This window comes from Balaenoptera physalus (genome assembly GCF_965194825.1).
Source record: "Balaenoptera physalus genome assembly, chromosome: 16".
NCBI classification, from domain to species: domain Eukaryota; kingdom Metazoa; phylum Chordata; class Mammalia; order Artiodactyla; family Balaenopteridae; genus Balaenoptera; species Balaenoptera physalus.
This window is the reverse complement of record NC_138898.1, coordinates 78417224-78436806: the sequence shown is the minus strand read 5'-3', so window position 1 is coordinate 78436806 and position 19583 is coordinate 78417224. Positions and strand designations below refer to the sequence as shown.

At 41.3% G+C, this 19583-nt stretch overlaps 1 protein-coding gene across 3 annotated transcripts in view; it reads right to left on the bottom strand.

Moving 5' to 3' along the window:
- LOC309646222 (S-adenosyl-L-methionine-dependent tRNA 4-demethylwyosine synthase TYW1) overlaps positions 1 to 19583 on the bottom strand; it is a 229241-nt gene that overhangs the window by 176139 nt on the left and 33519 nt on the right. For all 3 annotated transcript variants that reach the window (XM_082432337.1, XM_082432336.1, XM_082432335.1), the window contains exons 8-9: positions 14807 to 14924; positions 9741 to 9793 (exon numbers count right to left, since the gene is read on the bottom strand). In XM_082432337.1, coding sequence (XP_082288463.1) covers positions 9741 to 9793; positions 14807 to 14924 — 171 coding nt within the window. The remainder of the gene's footprint in view (positions 1 to 9740; positions 9794 to 14806; positions 14925 to 19583) is intronic.

The window sequence follows — 19583 nt, the reverse complement described above, 5'->3', positions numbered from 1 at the left end:
TTGCCAGTGCCACGCAGCCACCATGGCATCTCTCAGAGGGGGAAGGGAGTCTTGGGCCCAGCAGGCATGGAGAATATTTCACAGGCCAGGTCGACTGTTGCAGGAGAAAGGTGGTAAGGAGGAGTCTCTCTCTTTCCACTTGTACTTGACCGCCTGGCATCTCTTAGCAGGAGAGGGGAATTTACGGTCCAGCAGGGAAGGAGAGCACTTGTCCCAGCTGCTTATTGTTGGTGGGGCTCCCGACTGATCCCCTTTGCCAGTGGTTCCGGGCTCCCTTGAATATGTCAGAGGGACTCCCAGTCCATACTAGGGAGGAACAAGCCTAACTGAGTGGCCTTCTGTTGCTAGATTAAGGCTCAGTAAACACAGGGTCTGGGCCTTCTTCTTTAGGTGGAGGGATGTAAGACATCCTGCTGCTTTGTTGTTCTTCCAGTGCTGGGGTCCCAAACCAGTCAGCCTTCCTCTTACCCCATTCCAGAGTTCTTGTTTGGTTGTCTCTTGTGTTTTCCAGGGTTTAGAGTTGTGCATAGCAGGAAGGAGCAAGGAGAAAAAGGTTTATGCCATCTTGCCCAGACTGTTAGTCTTTAGACATTATACTTTGAAAGGAAGTGCTCCCATATCTAAAAATTAGTAGATAAGCAGGGTGCAAAAAGAAAACACATGAGAGCAATACATGCTTAGGACCAAGTTTTCATGTTATGAACCTAGGAGAAGAAGATCATAAATAACCTCAGATTCATTAATTCATGAATTCTTATCCTCAAGGCAAATGAGAGCAATACAACCTCGAAAGTACAACTGTAGCCCAGGAGATCCACGCTGAATGAATGCAGGATACCACGGCTCGATAAGCTCTGTGTACATCAACCTGGTGGGGATGGAGGTGGGGTGCGGGGAGACAATGCTCCACGGGTCTTTCTCTGAATGTCCTGCAAGCAGCGGCCCTGATGCCCTTGTTCTAGACGACCTTTGCAAAAAGTTTTCCATGGTGAATAGTCTTGGAAGATACAGTGTCTCCCTCTGGGGCAAATGATGGGTATGTTTACTGTTCAGTATAATGAAGATGTGTCCCTCTAGGGCAAAGGTCAGGCAGGATTACTGCCAATTATAAAAGATTGATGTTCCCTAAGTCTGGGGCTCCTCTCCTACAACGTATGTGCAGATGTTCCACCTGGCCTTCCTAGTGCTGCTTTATGGGAACCGGGGCTCAGGAACCAGAGCAAATGATAATATTCTGGCTACTGTTATTATTATGAGTAATAAACTGTACTTGCCTTCTGCCAGCGTCCATGAACCTGCGGCAGGCTAACTTGCTAGCCTGCAACTAGGGTAAAATTTCAGACTCTTCCATTTTTGACAGGGGATGGAGAGTTCAATGCAGAGGTCAATAAACTGCAGCCCATGGGCCAAAGCCAGGCTATTGCCTGTTTGCTATAAGTAAAGTTATGCTGGAATACTGTCACCCATATTTGTTTACTTACATCTATGGCTGCTCTGGGGCTACAATGGCAGAGGTGAAAAGTTGCAACAAGATCGTATGACCCACAAACCTTAAAAAGTCACTATCTGGCCCTTTAAGAAAAGGTTTGCTAACCCTTGATTTAGATATTTATTTCATATAACAGAGCAAAATAAATTCTAAACTGGTTAAACTGTTAAAAAAGTACAAACAGGAGGAGGATTGAGGAAAGACAAAGGAGCAGGAAGCAGCAGAAATCTGTCTCCCCAACTGGACATGAATCTCAACCTGCCTGCTGTGCTTTGTCTTTGACCCAGGAGTCCTGGGTCCTCCACCAACATCTATGAAACTCTGCCAGGTGACTTGTTGGCTTGTAGGCTGAAAGAGCAGACCCTCCGCAGTTAACACTAGCCCCTGGCTCCTTTGAGCGCCTCATGCCATAGAAACAAATTTTGTCAAGAACCAAGGGGATCTCTGGGACATCTCTTTAGTATTCTCATTTACAGTAGTAGAACTTAAGAAAAGCTTGCAGAAGGGGCCACTACCGGCTCAAACTCTTCATTGACAATCACACACCTGGTAAGGAAGCATTACTGATAGAGCACAGAGGAACATGGCCTGCCCCGTGGAAGAAGGAAGGTATAAATACCAACCATAACCAGGTGACCAAGTGTGAATATGAGCAGAGTTATAAATATACATATTATCTTCCTTGTTTGGATATATATAATTGTTTCTCCTCCCCTCCAACTGTTTTATATAAGATGGGTCAGTGGTGGTTAACATTATAATGTCATCCTTAGGTTAGAGGATCTCAAAAGAGAGTGAAAGGAGAGGGTGAATACATCCTTCCTTGCATGAATAATAGTTGCAACAGGTTAGGCAGAAGCAAATGTTTTATGTATACTATGGATTGAAAACATAAATACAGGTAGAAGGGTGGGTACAGATGCTGAGTATCCAAAGAGGTAGACCACGCTGTTAATACTGAGTCCTGTGCCTGCGTTTCTAAGCAGGGGTTAAGGAACCCTGACACCGTATTTCTCAGATTCCCTTGCCCAAGGGGTTCTGATTTAGACTCCACCAAGAAGAGGCATTTATGCAAGATTTAGATGGCAGGAAAGGAGAAACCATTATTCCTCCCTGGCAGCAGCTGGCAGACACAAGGGCATACAACAAACACTGAGTCTGCAGCAGCTTCCAAGCAAGCTCCTGGGAAACATTTGCTTTAATGTTGCCAGCGTCTCAGGTCACTTCCAGTGGTGTCCTGTGAGTCCAGCACTTTTCGACTTTCTCAAAGCAAGAAGCAGTTCTCTCTGACCTTCACTACCCCAGGCCTTTCAGTGGCTTTGTAAGCATTCAGTTAATTTACTTTATTAAATCTGTTCTTGCTAAAATACCCAGGATGGTTTCTGTTCCCCTGACTGGTACAGATGGGTAGGATTCAGTCAGGTGAAGATCAGAGCGGGGAAGAGAAGCAGCACATGATGTATGAAGGTTAAAACAGACAATAAAGCTGAACAAGTAGATCAGAACTACACTAAGTAGGGTCTTTCTCGGGTTCAGGGCTTTACATAATTCATCTGACAAACGTTTACTACATGCCAGGCTCTGTTTTTGGTATTGGAAAGAAAAACAAAGACTCTTAGGTTGGGGAGGACCTGAAAAGGGAAGGGAGGAGACAGATAATAAACAAGATATAATCTATTAAGTGGTAATAATTGCTATGGAGAAATTCCAAGCAGTGTAAGGGGATAGGAGGGAAGGTTGTTATTTTACGTCAGGCGGTCAAGGGAGAGCCTCTCTGATAGAGGCTCACTGAGCAGAGATCTAAGTGAGCAGACAGAGACCAGAAAGCCAGAGAGGAGTCTGAGTTCAGTGTATTCAGGTCAGGGAGCAGCAAGAAGGCTAGTAAGGCTGGACCGAAGCATGGCAGACCAGACTGAGTAAGACGGGAACCCCTGGAGGTTCTGAGTGAAAGAGTGAGACATCTGGCTGCTGTGTAGGGAACAGACAGTGGAGATGACAAGAATGGAACCAGGAAAAGCAGGCAGGCGATCACTTAAATAATAAAAGGAATATATGACAGTGACTTGGACTGAGGTATAAGAGTACAAGGGGTGAAAAGCAAGTAGTTGCATTCTGGATATATTTTGAAAGATTTGCTCACAGAACAGATGTGGGAGGGTAAAAAAAACAAACAAACAGGACTTCCCTGGTGGTGCAGTGGCTAAGAATCCGCCTGCCAATGCAGGGGACACGGGTTCGAGCCCTAGTCCAGGAAGATCCCACATGCCGTGGAGCAACTAAGCCCATGTGCCACAACTACTGAGCCTGTGCTCTGAAGCCCGCGAGCCACAACTACTGAGCCCACATGCTGCAACTACTAAAGCCCGTGTGCCTAGAGCCCGTGCTCTGCAACAAGAGAAGCCACCGCAATGAGAAGCCCACGCACCGCAACGAAGAGTAGCCCCCGCTTGCCGCAACTAGAGAAAGCCCACCACAGCAACAAAGACCCAATGCAGACAATAAATAAATAAATAAATAAATTTAAAAAAAAAAAAAAAACAACAACAACAGAAGAGTATAAATGACTCCCAGGTTTTTGGCCTGAGCAACTGAAAGGTAGCATTGCCATAAACTGCTGGAGTGAAGACTGAGGGGAACAGATTTAGGAGAGGAATCAGGAATTCCGTTTCTGACACATTAAGTTCAAGATGCCTATTACACATCCAAATTGATATACTGAGTAAGATGTAATGAAGAGCCACCATAGGCTCTGAAAACAGAATGGCTAAATGAGAACTGAACTTGAGATTAACCGGGTTAATGTCTGATAAACTGAGCAGGGGGGGCGGGGCGCATTCACTGGAAGCCAGAAGTAGAGGGAAAAAAGCTAGCTGCAATGTTCAGGAGGACAACCTGAACTTCAAGGGTGGCAATGAAAATGGATTGGGGCAGAGGTTCTCAATGGGGCCAACACTACCCTGGGGGGTATTTTGGAAATTTGTGGAAATACTTTTGTTATCAAAATGGTTGGGAGGCCCTAGTGGCAAAAAGTAAGGGAGGGGTCAAGTGTTTCACATCTCCTGCAATGCTTAAGATAGTCACACACACACACACACACAAACACACACACAAAAAGTGTCCTTTAATCCACTTCCTTTCAAATGACTCACCAGACCTCCATACTTGTGAAAAACCTATTATAATCATCCAAGCTTAGATCCCAACTTCATTTTACCAATGAAGTATTTTCTGCATGTCTTACCATACACTGAATTTTCCAGGAATGCAGCTATTATGTAAAATGAGGAAAGAAAACACTTTCTTTGATGCAAAGCTCTTATAAGAAATTTCAGCATTTTGAAAAACCATGTCACAGAGAACAATGCTGTTTCTAGTATTTAAGTCACCAACACAATACCTGTATCCCATGTTATATTCGTAGGTGTCACCTATAAATACATTACAGAAGCGATTTGAGATGCTTTTGGTAGACTTGGAACCAAATATTAAGTTAACAGACATATGAAATGAAGGATTCTCACTAATCAAAGTTGTTTAAAAAGTTAGTGTGGTCATTTTATGTATTAATTTTTATAGCACAATGATGAGAAATCTATCTTGCAATAGTTATTTGAAATTGAACTTGTTTATTTTGGGGTTGCCTGTCATCTTTAAATCTTACTCTGAAAGTGTCACCAGAGGTCCACCTCACTTCCCTCAACCACTCTTACTACCAGTTCTGTTTCCAATCCACCCACATAGATCAAAGGAACAGAATAGAGAACCCAGAAATAAACCTGCACTTACACGGTCAACTAATCTACGACAAAGGAGGCAAGAATACACAATGGGAAAAAGACAGCCTCTTCGGTAAACGATGTTGGGATTACTGGACAGCTACATGCAAAAGAATCAAAATGAACTATTTTCTCTCACCATATACAAAAATAAACTCAAAATGGATCAAAGACTTAAATGTAAGGTCTGAGACCATAAAACGCCTAGAAGAAAACATAGGTGGCACGCTCTTTAACATCAATCTTAGCAATATTTTTTGGATCTGTCTCCTAAGGCAAGGGAAACAAAAGCAAAAATAAACACATGGGACTATATCAAACTAAAAATCTTTTGCACAATGAAGGAAGCTATCAACAACAAAAAAAGCAACCTACTAAATGGGAGAAGATATTTGCAAACAATATATCCAATAAGGGGTTAATATCCAAAATACGTAAACACACATAAAACTTAATAGCAACAACAAACAAACAACCAACCTCATTAAAGAATGGGCAGGGGGGCTTCCCTGGTGGCGCAGTGGTTAAGAGTCCACCTGCCAATGCAGGGGACACTGGTTTGATCCCTGGATCGGGAAGATCCCACATGCTGCTGAGTAACTGAGCCCATGCACCACAACTACTGACCCGGCACCCTAGAGCCCGCAAACCACAACTACTGAAGCCCTTGCGCCTAGAGCCTGTGCTCTGCAACAAGAGAAGCCACCACAAGGAGAAGCCTGCACACTGCAACAGAGAGTAGCCCCCGCTTGCCACATCTAGAGAAAGCCCGCGAGCAGCAACGAAGACCCAATGCAGCCAAAAAAAATAATAAAAATTAAAAAATAAAGAATGGGCAGGGGACCTGAATAGACATTTTTCCAAAGAGGAAATGCAGATGGCCAATAGGCACATGAAAAGATGATTAACAACACTAATCATCAGTGACGTGCAAATCAAAACCACAATGAGATACTACCTCACATCTTTCAGAATCACTATCATCAAAAAGACAACAAATAATAAGTGATGGCGAGGATGCGGAGAAAAAGGAACCCTCATGCACTGCTGGTGTGATTGTAAACTGGTGCAGCCACTATGGAGAACAGTATGGAAGTTCCTCAAAAAAATAAAAATAGAACTGCTATATGATCCAGCAATTTCACTGCTGGATATTTACCCAAAGAAAACAAAAACAGTAGGTGGAAAAGATATATGCACCCCGATGTTCAATGGAGCATTATTTACAAAGCCAAGATATGGAAGCAACCTTAGTGTCCATTGATAGAGGAATGGATAAAGAAACTGTGGTGTGTGCGTGTGTACACACAATGGAATATTACTCAATCATAAAAAAGAATGAAATCTTGACATTTGCAACAACATGGACGGACCTTGAGGGTACCATGGTAAGTAAAATAAGTCAGAGAGAGAAAGACAAATACCACATGATCTCACTCATATGCGGAATCTATAAAACAAAACAAACAAACAAAACAAAATGAAAACAGACTCAGATACAGAGAATGGGTCATTGCCAGAAGGGAGAGGAGAGAGGATGGACAAACCAGGTGAAGGGAATTAAGAGGTTCAAAGCTCCAGTTATATAATAAATACATCACAGGGATATAATATACAACAGAAGGAATATGGTCAACAATATTGTAATAATTTTGTAGGGGGACAGATGGTTACTAGACTTATTGTGGTGATCCTTTCATAACGTATGCAATTGTCAACTTATGTCATATATCTGAAACTAACATAATATTGTCACTGTATTTTCATTAAAAAATAAAATAAAATAATTTTTAATGCTATCTTATTTGTGCCCATAGGATTTTAATTTATGGAGGTGGCTGAGTGCCAACATAGGCCAACGCTATTGAAGGAATATAGTACTTACATATCCCAAGAGAAGGGTGCACACCACACCACACAGGGTTTGTTCAGGAGACAGAGGAGTGAGGGGGAAGCCTGGGCCAGAGCCTTTACTGGAGCTTCCTCAGGAAAGGAAAGGCAGAGCAAAGTAAACAATGCAGGATTGGCTAGTATGAATTATTCCAGTGGGCTTTGCTCTACAAGGCTATCTCTAGTTTTCTGATAGCTGGGCCTGGGATGATTTAGGACAGGGAAAATATTGGCTTGGTATGTGAGAGAGTTAGATAAGGAGGTAGCTGAAAGCTACAGATTCAGAATTACATATGAAAGGCATGCTCAAGGTAAACTGCTGTTAATCTTTAGGAATTAGCCCCAGGGAGGGGCAGTCTCTATAAAACTGCAGAGCATCAAGAATGCAGAAAATAAGAAATTATAGTTCATGTAATTGACCCTGTGGTGATGAGATAACAAATAGACAAATATAGAATCTAAGAAAACAGAACAAATACAAACAACAGAAATTCACAGGCTGATCCTAAAATGTATATGGAAATGCAAAAGGCCCCAAAGAGGGGAAACAATCTTGAAAATTAAAAAAACAAGACAGAGAACTTATACTGCATGATTTCAGACTTATTACAAAGCCAGAGTAATCAAGACAATGTGGTACTGGCTTCACGATAGACAAACACACCAATGCAACAGTATAAGAGCAGTCCAGACACAGGCCTACCCATATAGTTGACTGAATTTTCTACAAAGTCCTAAAAGTAATTCAATGGTAGAAGGAAAATCTTTTTCAACAAATGATGCTAAAACACCTGAATATCCATATAGGGGGCAGGTGGTAGGAAGGAACAATCTTGACCTTTACCTTATACCATTCATAAAAATTAATTCACAGACCCAAACATAAAAGTTAAAACTATATATGAAGCTTCCAGAAGAAAACACAGACTATCTTTGCGACCTTAAACCTGACAAAGATTTCTTAAAATACAAAAAGTACTAACCATAAAAGAAAAAATGATAAATTGGACTTTATTCAAATTAAAAACTTCAAAAGAGGGACTTCCCTAGTGGCACAGTGGTTAAGAATCCACCTGCCAATGCAGGGGACATGGGTTTAAGCCTTGGTCCAGGAAGATCCCACATGCCGCAGAGCAACGAAGCCCATGTGCCACAACTACTGAGCCTGCGCTCCAGAGCCTATTAGCCGCAACTAATGAGCCCACATGCCACAACTACTAAAGCCCACGTGCCTAGAGCCCATGCTCCGCAACAAGAGAGACCACTGCAATGAGAAGCCTGTGCACCGCAACAAAGAGTAGCCCCTGCTCACTGCCACTACAGAAACCCCACACGTAGCAATGAAGACCCAACACAGCCAAAAATAAATAAGTTAGTTAATTAATTAATTTAAAAAAAAAAAAAAACAACTTCAAAAGATACCATTAGGAAAATGAAAAAGGAAGCCACAGACTAGGAGAAAATAATCATACTGCACATCAGGCAAAACACTCATATCCACAATATATAGAGAACTCCTACAAGTCAATAATACAAAGTCAGACAACTCAACTTGGGTAAAATATTTGAACAAACACTTCACAACTATGAAAGGCCAATATGCACATGAAAAGGTGCTCCTCATCATCGATAGTCATCAGCAAAATGTAAATTAAAACCAAAATGGTACCACTTCACACTCATCAGGAAAAAGATGTGTAATCCCAGATGATGATGAGAATACGTAGCAACTTTCATAAATTGCTGATGCAAGTATAAAATAGTACGACCACACTGAAAACAGACTGGGAGTTTCTTATAAAGTTAAATATATACCAGCCCTACGACTTAACAATTCCACTCCTAGGTATGTACCCAAATGAAATCGAAACATATGTTCACCAAAAAAACCATTGTATAAACACATTCATAGCCGTTTTATTCATAATAGCCAAAAACTGAGAACAACTCAAATAACTATCAACAGATTAAAAACTGTGGTATGTTCATACTACTGAATAGTACTCACCAATAAAAAGGAATGAACTACTGATACACATTACATGTGGATAAATCTCTGAAACCTTATGTTGAGTTTAAGAAGCCACTTGCAAAAAGCTACACGTTATATGATCCTATTCACGTGACACTCTACAACAGGCAAAGCTAAACTACAGTGATAGCAACGGGAACAACTGTTGCCTGGCTGTGGAGGAGGCGGCAGTGACCAGAAATGGGCATAAGTGAACTTATCGGGGTGAGGAGAGTAGTCTATAGCTTAATTCAGGGGGTGGATAAGGGTTTTTACATCCATCAAAATACGCTGAACTTGGACTTCCCTGGCGGTCCAGTGGTTAAGACTCCACGCTTCCAATGCAAGGGCCACGGGTTTGATCCCTGGTCGGGGAACTAAGATCCCACATGCCATGCGTCATGGCCAAAAGGTTAAAAAAAAAAAAAAAGCTGAACTCATTTAACTAATTCACTCAAAATCATTATATTTTATTAAATGTAAATTATACCTTTTAAATGGTAAAATTCATTGCATATAATAGCCATATAAAAGTTGCATAAAACAGAAATAATATTTGAATAAAAACAAATACCTTTGTCCACCTGCAAAGCTTCACCCCAGAGTGGCTCCCAATCAACTGATAACCTGAATGAAAAAACAGGGAACACAAAGTTGAACTGATTCAAAGCCTCATATCAAAAAGTGATTATAAAACTGTAGCAAAATCATTTTTCTTTGTATAAATAATGATAGACAACAATCCAATGCCACTAAGGTTTAATTCACCAGGATGATAATACAATTTAAAACATGTATGCGTCTAATAACACAGACTCAAAATACATAAAGAAACAATAAGCTAATCCAAAATCACAGGGAGATATTTTAAGATCTCTCAGTATATAACAGATCTCATAGATCAAAACTCAGTAGAGCTCTAAGATCTGAAGCAACACAGTAAACTCGATCAAGGACACATAGAGAACGCTGCACTCAACAACTACAGGATGCACATGTTTTTCAAAGACCTAAGGAACACTTATGAAAATGAACCATGCACTGGCCCATACAGCAAAAACAAGTAACAGTATATTTCAGTACAATGAACGACTGGGGAACTGTCATCAATAATCTTCAAAAATAAATAAAGAATCAGATGGGCAACAGGAGATTAAAATAAATATTGCCCCCAAAAGTGGGAAAATCAAACTCTAGGAACCTGGCATGAATTCTCAGCACTGCTCCACAACCTATTTAAATACTTTGAGCCACGTAAGACACGAAAAGCATGGAAAAGCCACACCAAAGCAATCACATTTCCTTATTTTAACAGACTAGCAGAGCAAACAAGTAGAAAATCCTGATTTCAGAAAACATTTAATAAAGTTTCTCATGAGGCTTCAAGTAATATGCCACAATTATCACGAGTCTCTTGCACAAAAAGACTCTTGACTTGCAGATAAACGAGGTAAATGGTAAATGGAAAATGGATGATGGCACAAGTGGATCAGTGGCTGGGTAAACATCCAATTCATAGGGTGATGATTAATGGAACAAAGTCAATTTGGATTACAAGTCTCTAGTGGCAACATTACAAGGCTTTGTCTTCTATCCTCTTCCACATTTATGTAAACATCTCGCATATAAATAAAGCACTGCTTATCTACTTGAAGATGGAACTGAGTCCAACTGATCAGCTAATCTCAGATACAGAATAAGCATTTAAAAGATCCCCAGAGAAAATTCTAGTTCTTTTGGACTCCTACATTATATGTTGCTCATACCACTATCATAGAAATCACACTGTATTATATTAGTTCTTTATATCTTTCTCTCCCAAGATACATAGGATTCTACAAAATTCTGCATTTAGGTAGGTATGAAAAGACTGCACAGTATAGGATGGAGAGACCTGTAGCTGACCACAATACACACTACGCAGTTACTAAAATTGCAGTGCAGGATTCTGCTTGTAACCAAGATGGAGTAACAGAGGATTTACTCTCCCACCTGAAATACCAAAAACTGGACAAAATGCATGAAACAACAGTTTTCAGGACACAAAACATCAGGCAACAAAGGATGATGATCCAAGAGAGATGGGAAACAAACAAGGTTGAGCCCTACCATTACCCAAGCTTACTGCCTTGAAAGTTTCCAGGCTGTGCAGCAGGGAGAGACAACACAAGCAGAGCTCAGTATTCTCCCCAAGTTGAGGACACAGAAGTAGAGAGGGGAGCCCCTGTGGCTGAAGTTTGCAAGATTGAGTACTGGAGAGACAAAAGCTGCGCAGAGACTGAACTCAAGGGTCTGCAGAGGATTACTGTAAGTACTTGCATGAGTACTGCTTAGTGCATATGTGAGAGAAAAACTCCCCAATAACGGGAAAGAACCATCTGAAAAGATTGAAGGCATGCCTGGTACTCACAGCCAGCTGGGAACTGTGCCTGTTCCTACCAGTCAGACAGAAAACCTCAAGATTCCAAGGCATTGGGCAGAGTACACAGAAGTGTTCTGCCTCAATGGTGGGGGAAAAAATTAGCTGTATAGTGAGCCAGCTCTGGTCTCACCCAACAAATCATAAAAGCAAGATGAAAAGGCTCAAGCTGTTTCCAAGTAATTTATCTTCATCCCAGAACAAAGCTCAAGAATGTGTATAGGAATTCAAAAATATCCAGTACCCCAAAACATAAAATTAGATCTGGCATCCAATCAAAGATTACCAGGCATGCAAAAAGATAGGAAAACATGACCAATAATGGAGAGAATAATCCAGCAACCAAAACTGACCCAGAAATGACACAGATGTTAGCAGATAAGGACATTAAAACAGTTATAATTGTATTCCATAAGCTCTGAAAATTAAGTAGAGACATGGAAGTTAGAAAAAGACCTAAACTGAACTTCTAGAGATGAAAGCTACATCTAAGCTGGAAAAATACGCTGGATAGAATTACTAGAAGATTCAGCATTAGAGACGAAAAGATTACTGAGTTAAACTTGAAGACAGCAATAGAAACTATCCAGTCAGGTAAAGCAGGACAGAAAAAATAATTTTAAAATATGAAAAGCACATCTGTGAGCTATGGGTCAAATTCAAGTGGCCTATTATACATGTAATTGGAGTCCCCAAAAAGAAGAAAGAGAGGGGGTGGCAGAAAAATATTTGAAGAAATAATGGCCAAAATTTGTCCAAATTTGATTAAAACTATACATCCACAGAACCAAGAAGCTCAACAAATCCCAAGTAAAGAAGCATGAAGAAAACTACACTGAGATATATTATAATTAAAATCATTCAAAATCAGTTGTTAGAAGAAAATCAGGGGGTAAAAAACATTACATTTGAAAGGAACGAACAAAAGATGACTGCAGAGCCCTCATGAGAAGCACTGTGATCCAGCAGACAGTGGAATAACACCCTTAAAGTGCAAAAAGGAAAAAAACTGCCAATTCTAGACACATCAGAAAATATCCTTCAAAAATAAAACAAAATTAAATAACAAAAAAAATCCTGCAAAAATGAAGGCAAGGGGCTTCCCTGGTGGCGCAGTGGTTGAGAATCTGCCTGCCAATGCAGGGGACACGGGTTCGAGCCCTGGTCTGGTAAGATCCCACATGCCGCGGAGCAACTGGGCGCGTGAGCCACAGCTACTGAGCCTGCGCGTCTGGAGCCTGTGCTCCGCAACAAGAGAGGCCGCGGTGGTGAGAGGCCCGCGCACCGCGATGAAGAGTGGCCCCCGCTTGCCGCAACTAGAGAAAGCCCTCGCACGCCGCAACTAGAGAAAGCCCTCGCACAGAAACGAAGACCCAACACAGCCAAAAATAAATAAATAAATAAATAAAATTTAAAAAAAAAATGAAGGCAAAAGAAAGCCTTTTTCAGATATACAAAAGCTGAAATAATTCATCACCAACAAACCCACACTACAAGAAATGCAAAAAGGAGTCCTTCAGGCAGAAGGAAAAGGCCATCAGACAACACAGATTTACACAGAGGAATGAAAAGTACCAAAAGTGGTAACTACATGAGTCAATATATAAAGTTTTTTCCTAATTAAATCTGTAATAGATAATTGTTTAAAACAAAAGAATAGCAATGTAGCACAGGGCTTAAAACACGTGTAAAACTAAAATGTATGAAAACAATTGCATAGAGGTTGAGGAGGGCAAAAACAGAAATATTGAAGGTTCTTCCACTTTACATGAAGTGGTATAACACCACGTGATGACATACTGTGATACAGTATAGTATAAAACCTCAAGCAACCACCAAGGAACAAAACGGTGCTATAGCTAATAAGCTAACAAAGGATGTAAAACAGAATCATATAATTTAAAAAACAATCTCAAAGAAGGCAGTAAAACAAGAGAAAGGAAATCAAAGAACACATGAGACAAGTAGAAAACAAACAGCAAGATGACAGATTTAAACCTATTATAAAAATCACTTTATTCCTATATGAATGAGACTTTTAATTCTGCATCAATACTGACAAACAGAACAATAATCAGAAGTATTAAATATGATTTGACATAAAAAAAAATCACTTTATTTCTTAAAAAAAAATAAAATAGGGCTTCCCTGGTGGCGCAGTGGTTGAGAATCTGCCTGCTAATGCAGGGGACACAGGTTCGCGCCCTGGTCTGGGAAGATCCCACATGCCGTGCAGCAACTGGGCCCGTGAGCCACAACTACTGAGCCTGCGCGTCTGGAGCCTGTGCTCCGCAGCAAGAGAGGCCATGATAGTGAGAGGCCCGCGCACCGCGATGAAGAGTGGCCCCCGCTTGCCGCAACTAGAGAAAGCCCTGGCACAGAAACGAAGACCCAACATAGCAATCAATCAATCAATAAATAAATCTTAAAAAATAAAATAATAAAAATAAAATAAAACATATGGGAAAAAAATCCAGGATATTTGTATAACCTCAGGATGGGAAAATACTTCTCTTTAAAAAAAAAAAAAAAAATCACTTTATTCTACTCTAATTAAAAGGCATATATATTTCTATGTAAAAAAATCTGTATATTTTTGTCTGTCTCCTCGAATAAGTTGAGAGCTCCTTGAAGGAGATATTTCAAGTATCTTAAGTTCCTCTGCATTGCCGGAACTGTCACATAAAAGGATCTCAATAATTATAGAAAGAGGGAGGGAGGGAAGGAAGTCGGTCTACTCACCCCCAGTCTATTACTCTTTCTTCTACAGGAAACCAATATTATTCGTTCATTCAGCTGCAGCCTTCTTCATAAGGTAGGACCACAGAAATCCAGATATACTTCTACATAAAACACTTCTAATTAACCCAGCCTAATTATCATATGAGGTTTAATAATTTCCCCTTAATAAACAGTGACGTGTAAAGAAACCAGAGATTGCATCTTCCATCTGCATACCTGAGCCTCACTGACGGTAAAGTACCATCCCAATAAACCAAGCGAAGAAGAACCCTTGCTGGTCCAGGCAGCCAACACACAAGTGATCCACAGAAACAAGACCGTGGCTCCCGAAACAGCTACAGCTGCCACGACCACACAGCAGCTGAGCCAACTATAGCGGGACTTCTTTATCTTTGTTCCTCTTGGCAATCCCTATTTTATGTTTCCTCTTTTAGAATGCTTAAGAGTGTAGAGTTATAACAGTTCTTGAGGACTTTCACCTTGTTTAGTCAGGGCTTCTCGGAGAGCAGGAGTTATCATAGCTCTTCTTTCACTGGCTTCATTCTTCACTGCGCTCCTGATCAAACTGGTTTCCCCTTCCTGCCGCTCCTTTTCTCTCTGTATTAGAATGAATGAAACCCAGAATTGGTAATGGGCAAGGGAAATAACAGCAAGACAATCATACACACGTAGCATGGATAGAAGGGTTCATCACGAACCGCGGCCCATAAACCTGTTCTCTTCCAAGTGATCACATTTCCAGTCACACACTGAGCTAAAGACACACCAGGGTCTTTTTTTTTTTTTTTCCCAAGGAAAGTAACTACATATTCAAATACACATATCCACAAAACATAAATCAATAATCCACTTATCTAGATGTCAAATAGTTTTCACAATCTGAGTACAGACAGCTGCCCAACTTCAGCAAGTTATTTCTCTAAATTTCAATTTCCTCACCTGAAAAGAGAGAAAGTAGTATCTATGGAGCAGAACTGTGTCGAAGATTAAATGAAACAAAATTACCTGGCACAACGCCTGATACATAATACGACTTCACTAAATTATAGGAGTGCTGGTTATAACATCTGCAAACCCCAAAAACAAGTCAAAAATTTGCTCTGAGCTGCCCAGACAGCCACCTGCTCAGAAACCAAGTCACTCCACCACCTCCACCTGCAGCCCCAAAGGCTTCTTACAGAAGATCCCATGGTGAAAATGTGTCTTCAGTGACAGAAATAAATCTGAAGGATAATATAAAACTGTGTTTCCTTTTGACTCTGGCCACTGGAAGATTCACAGCACAACTCTGATCACTGTATCAGGCCTTGCATCATCCTTGTCTTATGTTCTGTCAGTGACGTCATATTACAAGATGACCCCCCCCCCATTCACCCTTTACATTGATTTCTTCCTCTCTTTTTAAATCTCATTACACGTATATATATTTTAAAGTTATCTCAATACCTTTTTGGAAGATGGTTAAAGTGCTAATTAATCATTTTGAGACAACCCACAAAGTCTGTGTTACACTTCAGAGGAGACATTCACCAGATCTTACTAAGAGCTGCAGAAATGCAAAATAACTCACCTGGGCAGGAGCCCTACCACCAAGCCCTAAACTACCCTCAGTGCCTGTCCATTTTCAGTGTCTAGACCCCAGTGAACCAAGGAGCAGACTCACAACAATGCCTTTCTACCTAAAAGTGACAACACCTCACAGATGACATGACGTCTCGGGTCTGTGCTCAACTAATACAGAAAAAGGAGGGTGAGCCATGTTTGAACCTGGGCAGGAAGGGAATAGGGATTTGCTGTCCCACCAGGGACGTCCCTGGTGGCGCAGTGGGTAAGACTCCAAGCTCCCAATGCAGGGGAACTGGGTTCGATCCCTGGTCAGGGAACTATATCCCACATGCATGCCACAACTAAGAGTTCACACGCTGCAACTAAGGAGCCCGCCTGCCGCAACTAAGACCCAGTGCAACCAAATAAATAAATACATATTTTTTAAAAAGAATCCTAAGGCTTGTTCTTTTTTTTTTTTTTTAAGTCTATTTCAGACCTAAAAGCAAAGATGTGAGCTTGAGTTCCAAGGAAGTCTCGTGGTGGAGCAAAGTGAACTAACCTTGACCTTGAGAGCATTTAAATGTCCCTGAAGTAATTCCGAAGCAAGTTACTGTAATTCCCTACTAATCATGCAAGAATTGATAGTAGGTGGCAACATCTGCCCTCAAAAGCCTGTCACCACAAAACATCACCAGCTTAACTGCTTACCCTAAAGGCCACGTAAATCCAAAACTGGACCCAGCATAACACTGGCCTCTGACCACTGTGCTCAGAGCTCCAAAGACACCCCAATATGGTTTTAAACATGAACTTATGACCCCCATAAAATAAACACACTCTTAAAGAATGGCCATGGAGGGCTTCCCTGGTGGCGCAGTGGTTGAGAATCCACCTGCCAATGCAGGGGACACAGGTTCGAGCCCTGGTCCAGGAAGATCCCACGTGCCGTGGAGCAACTAAGCCCGTGAGCCACAACTACTGAGCCCGCGTGCCACAACTACTGAAGCCTGTGTGCCTAGAGCCCGTGCTCCACAACAAGAGAGGCCATGGCAACGAGAAGCCCGCGCACCGCAATGAGAAGCCTGCGCACCACAACAAAGACCCAACGCAGCCAAAAATAAATAAATAAATTTATTAAAAAAAAAAAGAATGGCCATGGAACACTGTCCATGTCCCAACACTAGAGAAATTATCTATTATAAAATGTGAGTGCAGCTACTCCAGATTCAATCATTTGGACACATAATTCATATGGAAAGAGATCAGCGGCTATGATTAAAGGTCTTGGGTATTCAGGACAAACATTTATCATTCTTTCCCTCTATGACAGTTTAGTCCTATCTTGCATATGCAGCAGTAACTCCATTTCTGAAAAGAAATACAATGGTTCACAACACTCTCCAAGGAAGTGCAAAGCCCCATTCAAATTCTAATTCTAATCTCCTATCTGCAGACATTTTCCCCTGTTTGCCCAGAATATAACAACATAACAACTGACATAGGACCCGTATATTTTTATTTATTTTTTCATAGCAGTTACATAGTCTAAGCAGAAATAAATGAAGATTCCAGAACCGGTCAATCTGGATTCCTTCCTCTCCTGCACACCCATTGGACAACGCGTGACCAAGTTCTAAACTTTTAATTCTCAACGTATGGGTTCTCTCCATCCACAATGCCACTGCTTTTGCCCCCAGCCTTGGTTTCACCTAAGGGACAACTGCAATAGCCAAACTAAAGTCTCCCTGTCTCCAACCTTCCACCCCTCCCCAACTCCCAAACCCATCACACTTGTCTTGAAAGAAAACGCATGCCCTCTCCAAGCTGCTATTTTCTGATACACAAAACGGAAAACTGATTATAAGCTCACTTCCTAGGCACTTAGGAAAATGACTATAAATAAGTGAAAAGTTCTTTATAAATAGACGGAAATATATGAATCTGCTGTAATAATGGGAGCCAAAAAGTGGTACCAATTCTCTTAAAAAAAAAAAAGAAAAAGAAAAAGATATTATACAATATTACCTAATTCATTTCCACACCTTCATCCCAGAAACCACAGTACCACCCCAATATTGCCTAGGACAAAAACAAGACAAAAAGGGGATTTGTTAACCTAGTTGGTTAAGTGCCAACCTTGGGGTTGAAGAGACGTCACCTTACATTTGAGGGTGAATTTAACACTTAAAGCCTTAAAAATAATTATGAAAGGAGAACCAGCTTCATGTTGTTACACTGCAGTACTATGCAGCCTTATAATCAGAACTGGACACACCGAGCTCCTTTTGTAAATTGAAATGTTTCTCTGGTGAGTAATTACCAAGCATCCGCCTTTATTTCCAAAACTAATGATACTGATACCACTGTTTGCCTGCTTAACCAGAACATGCTGTGGGGAGTATTTTAGCAACATTTATTTACTGCAGGAAGAAAACAAGTAGCAATCTGCTTTACATTTACAAGCACAACATGAGAGAAACAGAAAATAAACAACCTAAGCACTGGCAGGCTCTTCCTGACTCCTTGTTCTCTACCCAAACTCCTCAGCTTCCCTCCTGGGGAGGCAGCAAAGGGGAGTGAGACAAAGAGATGGAGCCTGGGCTTGGTCCCACCGCTTAGGAGGCAGCCATCCGATTCTGGACAATCTGCTTTGCTTCTCTAAGCTTGTGTCCTGCCCTGTAAATGATAAAGTGGAGGTGACAGTACAGATACCAGGGTCTTTGTGAGGACTGAATGAGATTATCTAACGTGTACTTTGATTTCTCCTAATCGTCTGAACCTACCCTGGAGCTCTCTCCCCCCACACCTCCAACCCACTCATCCTATTCAATCAAATCACATTGCTTCCCACTGCCTTTAGGACAAAGCTCACACTCCCATGACAGAGGATGAAGAGGCCTCCAGGATCCTGCCCCTGCCTTCCTTCTCTATTTCACCTCTCCACACATCCCCACTGCACTCCACTCTTAACGTACCAAACTGCTTAGAGAGTTCCCCAACTTGCCATATTCCCCTAACACCCCATCCCCTTGGCACGTGCAACGTTTCAAACTCTAGCTCTCTTGTTCTCAGTTCTCACTCCCACCCTTCAAATTCTCTTTGGCCCTAGAATTACTGCCTTGCTGCAGAGGGAGCGGGGTAGAAACCACGGTGGTATTCTGGTCAGACCAAACGTATCCCATTTGAAGATATCTCCTTAGACAATAATAGTTATTAGTTATCAAGGACATACTATGTGGCAGGCAATAAAATAAAGGCTTTAGATGGATTAACTTACTGTATCTTCCAAACAACTTCATAAAGCAGTTTCTGTTATCGTCTCCCACTCTAGCACACAGAGTGAAATAACTGGCCCAGACACACAAGCTGAGATAGTGTGACGCCATGAAAGTTAGCGAATATTATTCAAAAGAGGTCTTACAGTAGGAGTGCTCTGGCCCAACTCTACAGCTGAGGCTCTTAGGTAGTAGCGCGTACTGCTTCCTCTGCAGTAACAACCAAGGCAATTAACGTGACGTAGAATGATGAACATGCAGAAAGCAGCTCAGGAACCTGCGTGGATGGACCCCAAAGAAAATGCTCCCCAGAGATATAAAAAAGAAGAGCCAAGCGGTAATAACATCCATCACTGAATTTTAGTATACTGTCTCCAATATCAAATGAACACAGAGGACACATCTGGAAACCCTGCTGTAACCTAAAAATAAT